The sequence below is a fragment of the Arabidopsis thaliana genome, assembly GCF_000001735.4.
Source record: "Arabidopsis thaliana chromosome 1 sequence".
NCBI lineage: Eukaryota > Viridiplantae > Streptophyta > Magnoliopsida > Brassicales > Brassicaceae > Arabidopsis > Arabidopsis thaliana.
Window position 1 is genome coordinate 23244742 of NC_003070.9, and position 19662 is coordinate 23264403.

Below are 19662 nucleotides of genomic sequence, written 5' to 3' on the forward strand. Positions count from 1 at the left end.
TATTTCGTTCATCATTAAACTAAGAAATGCGTAACGTCATTTTCAAAACATTAAAATATGTAATAGTGTTTTCCATTCGTCTTATTTTGCGTCTTTAACCGTCAATTGCGGGAACTAAAGTTCGTATTTGATTTATTTTAATTTTTCATCACAAAATTTGGTAGTTGTCGTTGAAAGTCATGTCCTGTCCTTTTGGGTGACGTTTGTCATTTTCGAGCACATGAACAGAATTATAAGCATAGTTCGCTATAAGACAGAATTCAGATTAATTTACTACGTACTATTAATTATTTTGCAAAAAAAAAAAACGATTTGCAGAAATTCCTTAAATTTAATTTGGAAATTTATTGCCAGAGGAGATTTTAATGTTTTAAACATTTGAAGACGTCAGTTGTTTTTCAAAAAAAAAAAACCTAAAACGAATAAATCTAATGGCATTGTCGAATGAATGACCCATTTTGAAACTAAAAATGTTGAGTGAATATTTCAACTCTGTCCACATCATACATTACAGATCATGTGGTCAATTACAGATGTTAGTTATAATTGTATATCACTGGCTTAAATTTTTAGTATATGATATTAATCAGAATTATTTGATTTCAGTATTATCTAATGAAAAGTAGGTCGTTTTCCAATTATTCAGCATAAAATACGCTAATTTTGTCTTGAATCACTAGAAACAAATCAAGACTTTTGTCTCTGGACAAATCTTGTCTCCCAACGTTCTCCCCTAATTATGTTTTATCATCACGTTAATTTGTTAGAAAACAAAATCCAAAAGATTTCAAAATATATAAACAGAAGATGTATAATTAGTAATCGTTCTTCTGTTTTATTGTTATAGTTTGAAGCTTTTTTATTAATTACTAAATTACAAAAAAAATTGCATTAAAAACAATTAAAACTTTAATGTATTTCTGATATTATACATACTATAAAAAATTTAGAAGGGAGTGGACTCATTTAGTAACACCTTTACCAATGTTTACACGTAGCCAAAATAAAATTGAAAAATAGTAAAGCTTAGTTTGAATCTCAATAATGCATTTAATATGGTTCAATGATTCAATCTTTGCGATGAAGTTAGAATATGCCAATATGAAGTATATCTCTTCGACAAAAAAAAAAATATGAAGCATATCTATAATTTTACACCCAAAAAAGGTGACTATATATCATTATCTTAAAATACAATATTATACAGGACACAACAAAGATTGTTACACAATCTTGAGTTTACTTTCCGACCGACGAAAAAAAAAGATAACAATTTACACAACTAATTGAAGTTTAGATTCAAACTCTCACTTACAAGCCAAAATTTTCACATTTAAGTCCATTTAAGGAAACTTCACACTTCGCTTCTCTGCAAACTGATTAACCAAAGCAAGAGCATTGCTAGTGACTTGAGCCACGTGAACCACCTTATACCGAATCAGTCTTTTGACTTTGCCTCCCATGGCTCGTTCTGAGAATCCATCTAGACACGTTGTCTCGTCCGTCAAAGCGGCACTGACCCATGTTTGAACGTTACTCATTTTCCACATGAAGTCCTCACTAGCCACAGCATGACCAGCTCGAGCAAGTTCCTTAACCGATTGAGCTAACCGGTCCACGCTATTGCCTAGCACTTCGATGCAATCTTTGATTGCTAGATATTCCCTACGTTTAAATTTTGGTGTCCTAAATATAATGAAAAAAATGTTAGGGATAAATAAACTTTTGTAATCTCTTAAACACCGGTTTGGGCTGCAAACAGAGAGTACTGCCTGGTTTTAAGTGTGTGGTTCACAAAAAAAAAATGTTAGGGAAAAGCGTACTCTTTGGTTAGTTTGGCGACGAAGATAGTAACGGATTTGGCTCGAGCCAAGCTGATGATGAGAGCAGTCTGGGCGAGATCTTGGTCATTGTTGTGGCGGATCTTGGTGGCGTAAGCAGAGAGTGTGTGCACGCATAGTGATGGATATTGGGTGGTTTGGCATGAAGACACAATAAACTGGTCTGATTCCGACCGGTTTGGGGTTGCAGATGAAGATTGGAGAATGGTTATTGATAGAAGTATGACTAGAAAGATTGTATTTTTAAGCTCCATGGTGTTTTGGTTTGTTTGTTTGTTTATTTTTTCTAAAATGAAGAGAAGGTGTATCAGTGGATGCTGTTTATATAGGGTTTGATTTAGGTCAAAATAAATTATTAAAATATCCTATATCGATTTGGATTTAGATCTTTGCACAATATATAAAAATGTAACAATTCTTAACTCTTAAGCTAGATTTTGGGCTAAGTTAGACTACGTTTCTAATATGGTATCAGAGCTTATGGTTGGTCCAACAAACAAATTCCTACAAAAATGGTTTTTTACCTATATGGCCACACAAGTGATAGGTCTTGTTGTATTTCTAGGCTTGGACCGTTTCTCACACGCATCTCGGAAAAGCCTATTAAAATGTTCTATATTGGTTAGGATTAAGATCTTTGGGTAATATATAAAGGATGTGACAATCTTTAACTCTTGAGATAGCTTTCGGGCTAAGTTAGGCCATATCCCTAATATAAAAGTTTTTTTTTATTTTGTTTTGCATATATTTTCTCAGTATAATTTTAAATGATGTTTTAAAAACATTCTGTTTCATTTTAAATGGTAGTTTCAATTTTCTATGTAAAATTAATTATAATTAATAATTGTTGGTCAATAACATTTTACAGTATATATTTTTATTTATTAAATTAGTTGTAGTTATTAATATTTTTATGTAAAAAAGATAAATTACTGAAATTTTGGTGATTTTTAATATGCGTATCAAAAATTTTAAACATCACGTAAAATAAAGCAGAGGTAATATTTTTTGTATATACTTCTTTTGTTTCTTAATAAGTGTTGTTTAAACAAAAAAAAATTGTTTCACTTTATTGTTGTTTTAATTTTTTTATGTAAAATTATTACTATTTTATTATTGTGATTCTTGAAATTCTGTAATTTGATTTTCCATTGGTTGAAATTGATTTTAAATAGATAATGAAACATATATATATATAAACTTAATTTATGTGCTAAATCATTAAAATACAACTAAATAAAATATCTCAATCACTTTGGTTAAAATCCCACTGACCAAATCTAACTCTACATTCTGATCCTTTTTAAAAAGTACTATTTACATGTGTTAATGTGCAGATTAAGTTTCAAGATGAGTCATCGATCAGACGAGCAACACATATCCACATGCCATAAGTTACACTGGCAATAGTTTAAAGTTTTTTTAAAATTGAAATTGCAATTTTTGTAGTATTTAATTAGTTACTTTTTTCCCAATGCATTATTGTGTTTATTTGAGATGCTTATCCAGATCATAATGGATACAAACGACAATGGTCTCTCATGCGTTTTCTTTGGTTACTATTTAATTTTCAGTTCACGGATGAGCATTCATCCGAGTAATCAGGGAAGTTGAATAGATATTTACTTAATTTTAATTTGTCTTTGGTCAACATGAACAGAATACGTAGTTACTCTCACTTTTCATATGAACAGAAAAACTCATCAGAAATGACAGTTCCTTAACCAGAACAAATATTTAAAAAATAAATAAAGTAAAACCCAAAATAAAATTTCTAAAACATATGAAAATTTCCTGATTTCTAAAACCTATGAAAAAATTTCTTAAAATAAAATGGAATGAAGAAATATACGCCAACACAAATATGTGTAGTACGTAACGTTAGTGAACACGTGAAAACTCATCCATATAAGTTTCATATGAATCTACGGTTATAAGAATAATTACATGGTTGACTGAAAAAAAACTCACATGAATCTACTCGTAAACGCCGATAGAAAGTAAAAAGAATCTTGTCCAAATTCCAAAACCCGTACGTCGGTAGCTAACACAATACAAGAACAAGTGGGCATGTTCTCTTTCTTCATTTATCGAGTCATTTTGATTTTACTATAGTCTTTAATTATTTATACTAGTCTTAATTTACTCTTACGTATATAACCAAACAAACATATGCATGTGAAGATAATAATAAGGATAATTATGTAACAGTGGTGCTTGGAACTTGGAACCAATAGTTATCAATTTCATAAATGTCACCTCTCTTTCTATATAATTTTTTTTTTTTTGATAATTTTTTTTCTTAGTTATTGTTCCTTTTGTAGGTTCCCACTTCCCATACTTATTCATGTATTTTGTTTTCTAAAACAAAAGGTTTCATTTATTACGAAGAAAAGAGATTTGATTGTTACAGCGAACTTTGTTCCATACTAAACAGACATGCAATGAATGAAGAAAAGCTTACAAACGTAGATTTTTCGAGATACTAGTTGGAAAATAAAACACTTGACATATCATCAATTTTGGTCCTTTATTTCATTGTTTTATTGCATTATACGGTCATACGAAATTTCATATTTTGTCATCGCTATTATTTCATTAAATTCTTTTTATTACTTGAAGATCTGAAATGACCCTAAAAATATAAACATCGTTCGGAAAAAAAGAAAATACATTTTACTCAACAAACAAAAATATAAATACAATTTTCCCCGATAATAGAAAACATTCAAAAGCTTGAGAAATCTTTCGAAGACTCATATGATCCTACACTGTCAAATACTTAAGAACTGAAGAGCGTATCTTCTCCATGTAATCTCCTGCTTCTTTCTGCAACAAATACATATGAATTTCATACGATGATTAAAAGCTTTATCATATAGTCAATTTTACGGTTTGGCATTCGATTTTCCGGTTTGATTCGGGTTACTTGAGTTTCACGTTTTGGAAAAATGGGTTCGAGCAAGAACCGAAATACATATGTTAATCAAAAACAGAACCCGAATCAAACCTAACCGAACTTCGAACCAGAACAAATTTCTTTTGTCAACTCAATTATTAACCGGGTCTAACCTGGTTTCCTTTGTATGCATTGGCTATGTTTTCGTCGAGAAGTGCCAACAAAGATCTGTTGATTTGGTTTTTCTCCACCATATCCAACAACTGTATCAAAAGAAGAATCAACAAAATGTCTCAAGATCATCTCATGAAATCATCATAAAATGTTTTTGTGTTTATGGGTAAAGTGTCACATACTGTGGTTTTTATATCGGTTGAGGTTAAGAGTTTGGTTAAGCTATTTGTAGCCGTCATAAGCTCATTTTGCATTTTGTCATAAGCCTCTGCAAAGCAACATAACAAGAGAAGTTATCAAAACCTGTAAAATCGTTGAGTCCATGAGTCACTTAATAAGGAAGCAAGAGATGGCACAAACCTATTCCTTCTTCTAAAGCTTTTTGAAGTGTTTCAAGCTCAATCAATCTATCTTCAATATCCTGCATGATTTTGCCACCAAAAAAGATAGTTTAGTAGTCTGATTTTCGGTGACAGATTAAATGTTGTTGCTTCAAGAAAGTTGTACCGCAGTCTTAGTAACAGCAAATCGAATCTGTCCGATTTCAAGTCGTATCTGCGCAAAGAATTCGTCGTTTAACCTGTAAAATTTACAGTAATCATGAGCTCGTTTGAAGTTTAGTCATCATCTCAAATCCCCAAATTTATTACTCTAGTATCTATATTTCAACGAAAACGGATTCACTTGAGAAACTAAAGCACCAAAACATCTTCACAGGGTCGATTCATCGAACACTGAACATCTATATTCAACAATTTACTCTCCCAAATGCTATTTTGATCAACCAAGTATCAATATTTCAACAAAAACGGATTCACTTAATAAACTAAAGCACCAAAACATCTTCACAGAGGCAATTCATCGAACACGTTGTGTGCAACATACAAAAATTGACAAACCTTCCTCTAAGCCTAGCGATCTCATACTCAATCTCCTGAGCTTCAGTATCAAGAAAGTACTCAATCAGCTCCGCAGCAGTATCCGGTACAACTCTAGACTAACAAAACCCAAACAACCAAAATCAATCGATATAATTGCAAATCACAAATCAGTATGATTTCAAGAAAAAATAAGAGATTTTTAACTTGTCTAAGAGCTTGACGACGCTCTTTCTCTTCACGAAGTTGTTTCTGAAAAGCTTCTCTTGCCTCTGAATCTCTCTCTAGCCGACGCTTAAACTCAAGCCGAGCTATATGACCAGTTTGAGCCGGACCCAACACACCTTTCGGATCCTTCCTTCGAATCAATCAAACAAAGAATCAATTTCATGAAACTAATCTCAAATAAAACTTCCTTGTTTTGATCAAATTCTTACCCATTCGCATGTGATTTTGCTCCTCCGTGAATTAAATCTCGGAATCGTACGGACGGTGGTTGCAGCGGCGGCGATTCCAAACGAAAGCGTAGCCATTTTTGTTTTTTGTTTTCTAAGTGTGAGCTCTGCTTTTTTGGTTAGCTACGTTATCTCTAAACTTCTCTTATCTAGTTATCTGTTTTAATGGCGGGACTATTCGTGACCGTTGAATTTACAAGTGCTGAGAGACGTTTGATCAGATCGTAACCGTTTAAACGTTTTGATCTGACGATCACATGTTTGTCACGTGGCAATATAAGGAGGTCCTTTTAAACATGTGCAGAGGCCCAATTAATCAAAACCTTGTAAGGCCTTTCTATAGCCCAATTATAGAACTATTCTTATCGCGCTGGTTATCCATATGGTTTAATGCTGGTTTGGATCCAAAATTTATGAAATGATTTAGTCTTGCAAATTACTTGAAGATCAAAGTATTTCAGGTTGACCTAGTCCTACCACAAGAAAATTCAACAAAATTTATGGAAATTTGGTAGATGTTTTATTACTATATTAGCATAGGCTATAATTTTTATTTTTGACAGCTACAAATTGAAGTGTACAAAGAACAAAAGTTGGCAAGAAAACAAAACGTGATTAACTCATCCTAGAATCTAGAGATTTACGTCAAATGGCAATTAATATAAACATCATTTTCAATAAAATTTATTAAATTACCTAAAAAATATTCAATCTTCTAGTTGAAGTATCTGAGAAATAAAAACTTATCATGAAAAAGAAGTCTTTAAGAAAGCGGCACTAAACGCTATTAGACCATTTCGGTATTTATAGACGATGAAATATTTTTGGTGGATTATGCGGTCATTAAGCGAATTAAACGACTATTAGATGGATTGTGTAGATTTAAATGTGTTATAATATTTGATAAAAAATTTGAATCTTTTTAAAAATATATATAATTGTGTTAAAAAAAACTATACTTTTTATTATTTTATTTTATCTTCCTTTAAAATGTTAAATTTAAATTTATTTTCAAAAAATTTGATAATTTTAGGCTTTTTGATAATGTTTTTCAACTTTTTATATAATATATAAGTACATATTGTTTTATTCTAAAATCGTTTAGATCTTAACGAATAGTTATAGGCGTTAGACGGCCTCAACTAATTGTTATAAGTGTTAGACGGAAAGTTACCGTCCCCTTAGCGTTTATTTTAACATTAAAAGAAAAGATACATACTATTAAACTAATGGAGTATTAACAAGAAAAAAAAGAAAGAGTAAAATACGAAAGGTTCCTTAAGCAAGTTTATAAATATTTATAGCCAAAAACAAAAGCAAAACCAAAAATCACAAGTAACCCCAAAAGAAAAAAAGCAAAGAGAGAGGAAAAGAAAAAAAATGACGAAGACGATGATGATCTTTGCGGCGGCGATGACGGTGATGGCTTTGCTTTTGGTTCCGACTATTGAAGCACAAACTGAGTGCGTGAGCAAGCTAGTCCCTTGCTTCAACGACCTGAACACGACAACAACGCCGGTGAAAGAATGTTGCGACTCGATTAAAGAAGCGGTGGAGAAGGAACTTACATGTCTCTGTACAATCTACACCAGTCCAGGTTTGCTCGCTCAGTTCAACGTCACCACTGAGAAAGCTCTCGGTCTTAGCCGTCGTTGCAACGTCACCACTGATCTCTCCGCTTGTACCGGTAACCAATTTCATTTTCTCCGATCTCCGATTTTTTAATTTTTTTGTCAACAACATGCATTATGAATGGATTTGTGGATTCTGATTAATGTGAATGTGACTAAGAAAATTAGCATAGTTTTTTGTCTACTGCTAACATTTTTTAGATCTTGTTGAGATTATGAAACAGAGATTTGCAATTTCATATATCAGTATTAATCATGTTTTTGTTTTTTGTTTAGCTAAAGGAGCTCCATCGCCAAAAGCTTCTTTACCTCCTCCAGCTCCAGGTATGAACCAAACTCTTCACCTACTCCTTACAATTATTTCCTTGAATACTTTGTTATCAAAAAAAAAAAAAAATGAAATATTGATCGACTTGATTGTGTATTAATTGAATTATTCGATTGATTTGATTAGTAGAGTTAATTAACCAAATCAAATGGTGTTAATCAAGGCAATTATTCAATTGATACTCTAAATCGATCTTATAATTTTCCCAGATTTTTCTCTCTTTTTTTGTTTTCTATATAAAAAACATAAACAGAGTGTGAATGCCAGCTTTTACTTGTGTACTTTATTTTGTCTCGAGTATTGACTTGAATAATTCGGACAAAACCACTAAAAAATGAAACTTGTCAGATTTTTTATTTTTTTATAAATTTTTTATTTGTTATTTGCTGATTGACGATTTGTCTTATATTATATGGATGGGTTTCTAAATATTCAGCAGGGAATACCAAAAAAGACGCCGGAGCTGGGAACAAGCTCGCCGGTTATGGAGTCACCACCGTGATCTTGTCTTTGATCTCATCCATCTTCTTCTGAATTCCTTTACCCGGTTTTATTATTATTAGCTCAATAAATTCTCGAGATTTGTTTGCTTTTGGCTTAACTTATTTAATATTTAAAGAAAAACAAAAAGTATTTTTTGTTCACATGTTATGTATTATCATTGATTCATTATTGAGTCCCATGTTAGTATATTTACCGGTTATAATCGGACTCTATCATTTGCATATCTGATTTGAGTGTGGATCTGTGTTGTTAATTGATGTAATCTTTATTATATAAATTGAAAATGAAAACAAAATATAAAAAACTGTGTTGGTTTAAAGGTCCCAATCCTCATTTTGGTAGGTTTGACTACCAACTAGAAACAATATCATCCATAATATTGCTTCTTTGTGCTATCTTATTAAATGTAAACCAAGAACGCAGTTTTATTCTCTAATTGTGTTCATAAATTAAACAACAAAAGAACAGAATCGCAAATTTAATTAGGCGATGCGAGTAACAACAGCATGTATAGCATCAGCGAGTTGAGGCACTGTCTTCGAACTTAGACTTGCCATGCTTATCCTCCTGCAAATACATAATTTTCATTTTGAAGCTAAGATTTTTCATGAAAACAGACAAAGAAATATAACTCAATTTATGATATGAGTAATGATCTTAAATGCTTTGTGTCATTCTCATTTGGGACTTCAAATAGTAGTCATGCACCCACTAGACTCTTTTTTCCTAGTGGTTTACATGACCACTATTTTTAGTCCCAAATGGGAATGGCCTAATCAGAAAGTAAATGGAAAAGGAATTATATTCTTTAACTAGGCTAGAAGACAAAAATAAATAAATCATCTAGCATAATCTGAAAGTAAATGGAAAAGAATTACATTCTTTGAAAATTTTAAAAATGGACATTATATTCCTCTCCAAAATTGCAAAGAAATAAGTTAAATGTCAATATTCATTCTTATTAGTTCACATATCAAACACAATTTTATGCTTTTTCATTAATTGAGAAGAAACCTACTTTTTTTAACTCACATTTATGGAATAGAAAAACGTTTGCGCTTACAATTAACAGACAAAAACTTGTTTGAAACAGCGGTCATGGTCTCATATGAAAAAAAACATGTAAACAAAAGCCCTAAAAAATATGTATCTCCTTGTTTCCTAATAATCATGTTAACTAGTAGCCTAAGGATTAGTAGTAGTACTATAATCATTTGAAAAGACTAGATATTTCCCTTACCCATCATAAGTCATGTAAATGTGATATTCTTTGGCCATCAAGCGAACTTGCTCCTCACTCAATCCGGTAAAAGTAAACATCCCAATATGTTTAATAATGTGACTCCAATCACCAGGTGTTCCTGACCAAAACTTTTTTTTTATATTCCTGAACAAAACTTATATATGCATGATCCATATCTGAGAAGAAAGATTTAACAAAAAAAATGAAGGAAAGAAAAGACACTAAATGGAACCTCTAGCTTCTAGAGCTGCATATAACTGTTGACGCATGCTAATTATGCGGTCAGCCATTCCTTTCAGCTCAATGGTCCAGTCATTGTACATATCACTACCAAGATGTATACACATAAACTTTGAGCATAACCAAAATCTATATAAAAATTTCATTATAGCTTTTTTCTTATAGTTTATAATACATTACCTGTTTTTTAGAATTGTGGCAACAATAGATGCACCATGAATAGGTGGTGTAAGATACATAGGCCTCACAACAAGTAGCACTTGGTTCTCAACTTTCTTAGCGACATCTTCTGATGTGCATACCTTCACATTAGACCCATGAAGATTATATAATATGGCCTAGACTATTTCAAACTCTTCAATTTCTGCGTTTGAGTGTGTAAAGAATTTAGAAGAATAATGTAGATTTTCAATATACATCATTTTCAGTTTATTTTCTCATATAATATGTTTGGAAAATGCATATGTAACGCTAAATTATCCTTCATTAGATCTAAATGCATAGGCAAAACAAAAGGAAAGAAATTGATGCCAAGATGTTATGGTTACTTACGATCGTAAGAGAGCCAATACGCTCCCCATAAAGGCCCATATTTTTGGCATAACTTTGAGCTATCAAACATTCACCTCCATCGGCTACAAACATACGAACCGCTTGTGCATCTGCGTCAAGGCTACCACTAGCAAAACCCTGAAAGTGTTAGGGGAAGATGAGTCATGTTACTTTTATGGCTTACCTGATGACGCTTAAAGAAAAACACTATAACAGAGTCTCATTTGGTGTAGAACAAAGCAACAAAACAAAGGTACTTTTATGACTTACCTGATATGCACTATCAAAGAAAGGTAATAAGCTTTTCGATCTCACTAGTCGTCGAATCTTTTCCCATTGTTCGAATGTTGGGTCAACTCCTGTGGGGTTATGCGCACAAGCTTGAAGTACCACTATAGCTCCAGGAGGTGCAGCGCCAAGATCCTCGAGCATGCCTATTTTGATATTTATTAAGTCATTATTTGAAATCATGATTGGTATATATACTTAGGAATTAACATCAACTGGGTCATATTAAAAAAACATTTGGTGAAATTTGGTGTGATTGGGTCAATCAAACAAAATTAAGATAAAGTGCAACAATTCAATGTGAAAGACAGAGAGTTTATGGACATAGTTATAAAACTACCTTTGAAGTCGAGTCCTCGGCTCTTCGGATCATAATAACGGAAATACTGGACAGACAAACCCGCCAAAGTAAAAATACGGGGATGGTTCCCCCACGTTGGGTTTGGAACGAAAATGACACTCTGAAACAAAGAGAAACGAAATTAGTGACAAATATGTTGCAATGTAAGTAGCAAATGTTTGTATGCTAGGAAAATTTATTACAAAATTTGTTAGTATATACTATATTGTAGAATTGTTGTATGTACTATACAATTAATTCGGTCTTTAATTTTACCGAATTCTAATGACCATTGGGAAAGCTAAGTAGAGAACAATTTACTTCTTTGTTGTGTGTTGCTAGAAACTCAGCTCCAACTCTCAAAGAACCAGTACCAGACAAACATTGGGTTGTAACAACTCTATTCTCTTTCAATGCAGGACTGTCCAGAAAAAAAATTATAGCAAAATTAATAATAATAACATAAGAAAAAAGATGAAAGAAAATAGCAGTGAATACATTACCTATCATCACCTAAGATGAGCTTGGTACTTAATTTATTAAATTCAGGAAGTCCATTGAGGGGAAGATATTCCTTGTCCCTAGACCTTAAGGTAAACCGTAAAGCAGAGAAAGCATAGACTAATGATTTACAAACACAGAAAAAAGATTTGGAAAATTACATTTTGTTCACGGTTGCGTTCGTGTTTACATTTACTATATTTATGTTCTCAAAATTAAGATTAAAACGAGAATATTTTTTTTAATTTATAAAAAATATTTTGTATTTCAAAATGTGAATCTTTTTTATTCATATATACACAAAGTTGCATTATGATATAAATATTGATTAACTTACAGGTCGTTGGCTAACTGTTGCTCTGCTCTTCTCACAACATCAAGAACAAGAGGCTTTCCTTCCTTGACAAAAAAAAAAAAAAAAAAAAAAAAAAGAACAAGGAGAAGACTAATCTAATCAAAACTTTGAACTCGCAAAATGGCTAATTAACTTAAATCAAGATTATGAAGATCTGAAAATTACCTCAGTTCGATAGGTACCTGCGCTCAAATTCAACTTAACCGGACTAGGATCATCTCTACAAGCAAAAATTACCTGTTTCCATAATCATAAATATATATATTAGAAAAAGATTAACATAAATACACATTTGGTCGAAGAAGTATATAATAAATGTTTATCAAAAGAAGTATATAAGAAATCAACAAGAAAGATATAAGTGAAATCGATGAAAAGCCTTTAGAGTATACACTGAGAACAGGATCTTCGGGAGCAGGAAGGACGCTTGACAAGATGGAATTCATGAGAATTGATTGAATCAGTTGAAATGAATTTGACCCCAAAATTCATTAAAAAAAAAAAAAACCAATTATTGAACAAAGTGTTGAGAAATTAAAGCATAATTAGGTTCACCAACCTGTCCAACCACATGTCCACATGAATCATACTATGTATTGATTGTGATTTTAATTATTTATTTACCAAATCAGTTCAATTCGCATATTTTAATTATTTAGGTAAATAACTAAAAATTAAGCATATTTTAATTTAATTAAGACAAAAACTTAACAAGAAGAAAAGAAAAAACGAAGTAACAAAGCACAGTTGCATACTTGCATTGAAGGTCTTCGTAACTGGAATAGATATCACAACTAAAAAACACCAAAGGAGCTTCTATCAGTCGTCAGAAGAGATGATAGTCTTCTTACCGCAGAACAGGGATTTTATCTGCTGTCTTTCCGGTCTTTCTTGTTGAAAGTCTTGGTAACAAAGCTTCTTTACAAGGTTGTACTTGAGTCGGAAAGGGTCTGGAGCCATCTCAGCCACGTCAAGAATAATCTTACGACTGTAAAAAGTTTCACCCTTCTTCGTTTCCAACGCCTTCTCTGCTTCGTTAAGAGAAGCAAACTCAACAAAGCAACAGCCCGTATGCTGGCTCTACAATAACTCGAACACGAACAACTTCTCTCTGAAGAAACTGAAGATTTTTGGTATTATGTTACGTCGGGGATTACAGATATTGGACGTTTTGTTATTATTGCAAAAACCGGCAAATAAACTTCAACAAGTGTTTGGCTACACCGGATATTTGATCTTCTCTACTTGTATACTATTAGAGTATTAGTCAGAACAGAACCGGTCAAGATGAAGCAAATGGTCTACAGACCGGTAAGTCTTTTTCGAAGAAAGGAGCAGACCCAAGAATCGGATTGGATTCAAAGAAATTTGCTGGTTTAAGTTCAAAGCTAGCCGCAACGGTTGGCATAACTGGATAATCTTCTTGACAAGGTACGTGATGGAACCCTAGTGTGTACCACAGTACTATGTCCTTGTTTTCGATCGAACGGTCCCTGTTTCACCACAAAACAAAGATATCAGAGAAATGTTTCAAACCATAAACGGTATGTCTCAATTGGTATAGTTCATAAATTAGTTTCGTACCGGTCTGACCAAACTTGTAGTGTGTCATCACCTTGGCTCTGGTAAATTAGAACTCCTCCGGCATATTGTTCTGACCGGTTATATGGAGTCACCCATATCTAAACCGATAAAACCAATTGCATCAGTTAAATGAACATTTGGACACATTAAGTCCTAAACCGAGATTATAGCTAATCAGAATCTTATATATAAAAACATAGCCTAAAATTAAATACCTGATTATTAGTGAATGCACCTCGAATTTGAGGAGGATCATCGTGATCAAGCAAACTCGCTGCATTACCACCCGGTACGATCCTGTAACCAGCCGGGTTTCCTACCCGAGATTTTCGGTTCGGGTTCACAATGTGGAATTCATATGGGTCATAGAGGCTCAACTTGATCTGAGCATCTTTCTCAGTCTTGGCTATATATTTCTTGACCTTCAAGTAACTCTTCCTTGGCGATTTTCCTGTTGGAACTCTCTGCTTCTCTAGATGAACCTTAACCAAAGAATTATTCATCGGTCCATCAATATCCATGTCTAGATGAAACGTTATGAAATGATCATGAACGACTCCAATCACATTCTCAGAGATCAACGGTCCAGCATCATCCTCCCTATCACCTAAGTCATCTACATTATCGTAAGGTGTCCCTTTCACCATTAACATTCCCGAAGCCGCGACCTAACAATAGCTTTAAACTTAGGAAACTTGATAAAAAAACAAATTATATTCATATACAGAAAAAAATGTGTTCACATACCGTAACACGGATCAAACCATCAGTCTGAAACTCCCAATCGAAAATATAGTCGTAATTTCCAACCGAAGTTGCCATTCGAGCTACCAATGTAACTTTTGGCCTTGACTCTCTTATCTGTTAAGTCGTCAATTTATGAATCAATTATCATTCAAACCAAAAAGCAAATAAAAACCAGTCCGAATCAAACCAGAAAATAGGGACCGAAAACCAAATTAACCCTTATATGCTTATTATAGTTATACTTTTTGTCTATTTAGATTGGTTAGAAAGGGAAACAAATTGAACTAAAACATGTTTTTTAAGAAAAAGTTATCTTATACTAAAAACAAAGCCTAAACCGTAAACTCAATCATATTAAACCTATACGTACTATATCCGATTTGGTAGCTTGGATTGAACGGCTAGCGAACTCCGGCAAGAAAACGACGAAATAGCTTTCTTAAAAATCCGAACTATACCTTAAAAAGATCTAATACCCTTAGTTCATAAAACTTAATTAGTAAATAAAAAAACAAAGGACATACATCGGCATTGGCAAAAAGGATCTCAGAATGTCGCCAGCTGATATCGCCTGCATAGCGTTCAAACAAGCATATCATATTAGGTTGAACAATGGGTTTGCCGTCTGGAGAGGCGAAAACACCGTCTATATAGTAAGAATTTCGAGGGCAATCGTTGAGAGGCACGAGCGGCATTGCCGTGGGTCCTAAACCGAGCTCGCCTGCATCCATATAACCTTTGTAGTACCATCCTTCCTCAGGGTCCATGTACGGTACAAACAACTCTGATGGGAATCCTTTGTACATCACACTTCTTGGTTCACCTGCTTACTCCACATAAATAAACAGCATGCGTGAGACGTACGTTATTCGAAAAAGAATGTTGTAGTCAAATTTCATCATTAAATAATATTAAATGAACCATTTAACCTAAAATACTTTTCATGACAAATGATCAACATAGATTTAGACACTTTTTTTTTTTTGTAAATGTAAATATTTGAATTATGGTGTTAGATACCTGTCTCGGAGTCACGAACCGTGGCCTGAGATATGATCATACCGGCTCGTTGGTCAGCTTTAACATGGAAAACCCAATTAGCCCACTTAACCAAATGCCCATCTTCGACCCTAAAACTGGGACCGTCAGGTTGCTCCATCGAAATCGGGTTAATACGATCCATATGCACCGGTTTATTCTGAACACCAAACCGGTATTCTGTACCGGAGGCTTTGGGAATTGGAATTGGGCCTTTATCGATGATCTTGATAACCTCCAATTTGTCTAGATCGACCGTTACATAAAGTCCTTCGAGTGGTCTCATAAAATAATTGGTAGTGCCTTGTAACGTGAAACATTGAACTCTTATGACTCTACGTCCTTCTTCCTCCGATCCAAACCATCCGGCAAACGGTGTGATGCAAGCTAAATCGGAAAACTTAACCCCACGAGCTTCAATGGAGCGGTTAAATTCCAAGCTCTTCAAAGGAACCTGCCATGTTGACATGACAAATGTTATCTTTTTTTATTAAACCGGTTAGTAAGAGTGGAATATCCGAGTTTGGTCTTGTAGCACAAATGCACAATGGTATTACCGTATTAGAGTCGACGTAGTATTATAACACGGGTTCAAAGTTTCAAACCCATGTGTGTATGAACTCTAGACGACGTTAAATGTTTTGCTCTAAACTAATAAAAAAATGAGACCCAGAACTTTAGATCACTGGCTCTATTTGACCTGATCCGATCCATAAAGAAACAGCCAAAAAATTGAACTAAAAAATTGATGTAAATCTAATTAGATAAAAATCCCTGAAATGAAAAAAATATAATAAAATCAACTCATTTGAAAGGAAGTAATGATAACCAGACAAAAAACCTATCTATAGTTTTGTTTGTTAGGATGTAAACAGAATCAAACCGGTAATCTGAACCGGAAAATTTCTGTGTTTCCAAGAAAAGTAGAAAACCATCTATACCTGCGAAGCAGCGAAGACGTCGTTCAAGGTGAGAATCGGATACCCTGAAGTCCGGTTAATCACATCAGAAACTACCCGACCCGAATCAAGATCCACCGTTATCTCATGTGTTTGACCACCCCAATAAGCTACGACCGCAGCTCTTCGTGACAGAAGCTTATTTCCCTTCTTCCACTGGACGACACGTGACTTCTCCGGCTCATCGAGAGCCATGGAGTGAATCGTGGCCGACCCGGAACCAAAACCCGGGTCATGGTTCGAGAGTATTGTTCTGACTCTATTGATTTCTCGCACCGTTAGTGGATCAAGTGGATGATGAGGCTTTTCTAAAGAGTGGTCAACGTGGACTTGACGATTCGAGCCGAGAGTTTTCCGGACACGAGTACCGAACAAGAAGCCTGAGTCGGGTCCAAAGACCCAAGAGTAGGTGGCAAAGATAAGGAGAAAGCTGAAGAACAAGAGAAACAGACGAGCAAAAGATGGTTCTGCCATCGATTGAGTGAGAGTTTTTGACTATCTTTTGGAAAGTTACTTATAAAAGCTGAGATAAATAATTACTTAGTCCAGTTAAACAACATGTTAAATAAGAAATAAACAATAATTAACGCTTTTCAAAGTCCTGTACGCTTGATCGCATCTATGAGATATTTTACTAATTTATTCTAACCATGCAATTGGTTTAGGTTATTTGTTTTATAACATGTTCATGTCATTACAAACGCAATAAACTAATGTAGGTTATTTAAAAGAAAAAAAAGTTTAAATTTGGCTCGACTATATAAGATCCCTTTAGCTTTTTGTTGGGATCAGAACTTCACAACGAAACTACCCTAAGCTAGTTTGTCAACGTAATTAAATATTGGCCAAGGTTATTCATGATGTCTAGAGTTTAGTCAAGTTACGATCGCATCTAGAGTTTACCAAATTTTTTTTTTTTTTTTTAATTAGAGTGTGTTTGATCGCATCTCTAAATATATTTCTGATTGGTTTTTGATTTTTTGATGGAGTGACAACTTAGATGGTCATAGAGGTTATCCATTCAATTAAAACAGTATTTAAAGACTAATTAGCTACTATAGTATTTATAAGTTTAATGTAGTTCTTACTTGAAAGTTGAAACTTAAACGTGGAGATTTATGATGCTAAAAGATTTCTTCCTCCTAAATTCCTAAACGATACAATATTTGGTTCTCGCCTCCAATTTAGTGATGCACACTATCTAAACTCAAACTTGTATTATCATCATCAAAGAAAGAAAAAGAAGTGGCTGTTAGATGCTACACCTAGAAAGCTCAGCTAAAGTAGACTACCCAGAAGCCACCGCACTATGCTACTCATGGCGTGATTGACTCTATCAACCAAAGTGAAAATTTGACCCTCTTGTCTTTTTATAATCTCTCAGCCACTTGGTCTTATCTTCTCTTAATACGACACTACGTGTCCATGTCCTCTCTCTCGCTCACTAATAAGTTCCATTATTGCTTTTGTCTTTTCGTACGATAGACCTCGAGATCCTACTTTCCTTACACGATCTTAATTTAATAAGATTCTCTCCCTCAGTGGTTTCACTATAGCGGATTCAGACAGGTTTTCCAAAAGGAGCCTTAATTAGAAAACAAGCAAAAGCATAACATTGGCATGTGCGATAAAACAGGTTTTCCGAGGCATGTCCGAATTTGATTTATTTTTATAGTTCATTAATAAAATGCAGGGAGACATTCTTCTCCCTGTGGCCTACCAAAAAAAAAAGTATGATATTTGCAATTTCAAAATAACCAGTTGTACTGAATCGCGCAAATAAACCCTTACGCTATTAAGTGATCAACACAGTTGATAAAACGCATCATTTAATTTAAACTTGTTAGACGACAGTACACATGAAAAAGAAACCCCCTCCTTATTCCTATCGGAAGTTCACCTTCTAAACAAACCCAAGCGAGCTAGACACGAACCACAAAACAACCACAACAAGAACTCTAACCAAAAGTCATTGCAACATAATGTCCAGAGAATCAAGACACTTGTTCCTTAGCAGTGCCAATAAGAAGAACAACACAGAAGAAAAAGAAATAAACACTTACTGTGTTTCATTGATCTGCACATCAGAATAAATAATCTTTTCCCGAACACCCAACACACATAACTAGACCATTCATTCCAAAGATATTTGAACAAACAAAGCTCACGATCAAACACAAGATCACTTATACCATTCCAAAGATTCCAAGTTCCTAACCAACAAAACTATCATACTAAGTTCCACCAAACTAAGAAACCAACAAAACGCTAATATCGTGAACGAAAACTCGAAACCAACCTCAAAGGAGCAACGATTTGATGCAGAACATAAAGAACCAAGTTCAAGCACCAAACGAACATATACAACATTTGCAGAATTCAATATCATAAAGGAACCATCTTTTCAAATAACACAGCTTAATTATGACCAAATTCCCAATTACATTAACAATTAAACACTTTCTGAACAAATCCTAAGATTTGTTCTAATCTAAAGAATTCAAATTTTCACAGATTTAGATCTTACTTAGCAACCATTCTAGCAATAAAATCCTCATACCGGATCTTACCATCAGATCCAACATCAACCTCTTTGATCCACTCATCAAACTCACTCGGCTGCAATTTCTCACCGATACTCGTAAGTATATGTCTCAGATCTGCCACAGCAACGAATCCAGTACCTTCCTTGTCAAGCACTTTGAACGCATCACGAAGCTGGCGATCGAACGGCTCTGTTTTCAGATGTTTCGCCATTAGATCTAGGAATCGATTGAAATCGAACGGAGACGAGAGATTCTCCGTCGTTATGATTGATTTGAGTTGTGATTCTGTTGGATTGCCGCCGAGTGACCGCATTAAGATTCCGAGCTCCGACGGTGCGATTTTGCCGTCGCCGTCTGTGTCGAATAGCATGAATGCTTCCTTCATTGATGAGACTTGGTCGTTGCTCAAACCATCCTTGCTCATCTTCGATTCGGTTCTTACGGGTTTTCGAATTCGGGTCGGACCTCTTATGGAGAATTCAATCGAATCGTCTTTGTTCTTGACGACGACTGTGTAGCGTTTTTTTGATAATTTAGAGAAAGAGAGAATCAGAGAAAC

The 19662-nt window shown here is 34.0% G+C and overlaps 6 protein-coding genes and 3 long non-coding RNA genes across 12 annotated transcripts; 3 read left to right on the forward strand and 6 right to left on the reverse strand.

Annotated features, from left to right (window-relative positions):
• Positions 1-1093: 1093 nt before the first annotated feature.
• Positions 1094-2208, reverse strand: AT1G62770 (Plant invertase/pectin methylesterase inhibitor superfamily protein). The gene is made up of 2 exons (NM_104955.3): positions 1824-2208; positions 1094-1686 (listed from the first exon to the last, which is right to left on the reverse strand). The coding sequence occupies exons 1-2, from the start codon at positions 2093-2095 to the stop codon at positions 1344-1346; spliced, it is 615 nt and encodes a 204-aa protein (NP_564802.1). The 5' UTR covers positions 2096-2208; the 3' UTR covers positions 1094-1343.
• Positions 2209-4403: 2195 nt separating this feature from the next.
• On the reverse strand, positions 4404-6454 carry AT1G62780 (dimethylallyl, adenosine tRNA methylthiotransferase). Its single transcript, NM_104956.5, has 8 exons — positions 6230-6454; positions 6000-6146; positions 5814-5911; positions 5422-5494; positions 5275-5335; positions 5097-5182; positions 4914-5003; positions 4404-4670 (listed from the first exon to the last, which is right to left on the reverse strand). The coding sequence occupies exons 1-8, from the start codon at positions 6323-6325 to the stop codon at positions 4608-4610; spliced, it is 714 nt and encodes a 237-aa protein (NP_176466.1). The 5' UTR covers positions 6326-6454; the 3' UTR covers positions 4404-4607.
• A 944-nt stretch (positions 6455-7398) lies between these two features.
• AT1G62790 (Bifunctional inhibitor/lipid-transfer protein/seed storage 2S albumin superfamily protein) lies at positions 7399-9002 on the forward strand. 2 transcript variants are annotated; one of them, NM_104957.5, is made up of 3 exons: positions 7399-7934; positions 8155-8202; positions 8643-9002. In NM_104957.5, the coding sequence occupies exons 1-3, from the start codon at positions 7628-7630 to the stop codon at positions 8738-8740; spliced, it is 453 nt and encodes a 150-aa protein (NP_176467.1). In that variant the 5' UTR covers positions 7399-7627; the 3' UTR covers positions 8741-9002. The 2 variants fall into 2 exon arrangements, with proteins under 2 accessions (NP_176467.1, NP_849837.1); NM_179506.2 differs by having other exon boundaries at positions 7580-7934; positions 8646-9002.
• AT1G08563 lies at positions 8314-8550 on the reverse strand. Its single transcript, NR_139453.1, has one exon. It is a non-coding gene; the product is annotated as an other RNA (long non-coding RNA).
• On the reverse strand, positions 8962-12805 carry ASP4 (aspartate aminotransferase 4). 3 transcript variants are annotated; one of them, NM_179507.2, is made up of 12 exons: positions 12622-12805; positions 12395-12466; positions 12212-12273; positions 11877-11960; positions 11695-11794; positions 11374-11494; positions 11016-11179; positions 10746-10883; positions 10374-10495; positions 10186-10280; positions 9951-10071; positions 8962-9277 (listed from the first exon to the last, which is right to left on the reverse strand). In NM_179507.2, exons 1-12 carry the CDS (start codon positions 12673-12675, stop codon positions 9193-9195), a joined length of 1218 nt encoding a protein of 405 aa, NP_849838.1. In that variant the 5' UTR covers positions 12676-12805; the 3' UTR covers positions 8962-9192. The 3 variants fall into 3 exon arrangements, with proteins under 3 accessions (NP_849838.1, NP_564803.1, NP_001321076.1); NM_104958.2 differs by having other exon boundaries at positions 11877-11954; positions 12622-12722; NM_001334052.1 differs by lacking the exon at positions 8962-9277 and having other exon boundaries at positions 9766-10280; positions 12622-12722.
• Positions 9623-9973, forward strand: AT1G08567. The gene has a single exon (NR_139454.1). It is a non-coding gene; the product is annotated as an other RNA (long non-coding RNA).
• A 63-nt stretch (positions 12806-12868) lies between the features above and the next one.
• Positions 12869-17261, reverse strand: CuAO1 (Copper amine oxidase family protein). The gene is made up of 7 exons (NM_104959.4): positions 16540-17261; positions 15581-16052; positions 15085-15383; positions 14561-14674; positions 14029-14481; positions 13814-13911; positions 12869-13722 (listed from the first exon to the last, which is right to left on the reverse strand). Exons 1-7 carry the CDS (start codon positions 17029-17031, stop codon positions 13512-13514), a joined length of 2139 nt encoding a protein of 712 aa, NP_176469.1. The 5' UTR covers positions 17032-17261; the 3' UTR covers positions 12869-13511.
• Positions 17262-17553: 292 nt separating this feature from the next.
• Positions 17554-18283, forward strand: AT1G08573. The gene is made up of 2 exons (NR_139455.1): positions 17554-17881; positions 18103-18283. It is a non-coding gene; the product is annotated as an other RNA (long non-coding RNA).
• Positions 18284-18472: 189 nt separating this feature from the next.
• On the reverse strand, positions 18473-19658 carry AT1G62820 (Calcium-binding EF-hand family protein). The gene has a single exon (NM_104960.4). The coding sequence runs from the start codon at positions 19525-19527 to the stop codon at positions 19081-19083; it is 447 nt and encodes a 148-aa protein (NP_176470.1). The 5' UTR covers positions 19528-19658; the 3' UTR covers positions 18473-19080.
• Between the last annotated feature and the right edge of the window lie 4 nt (positions 19659-19662).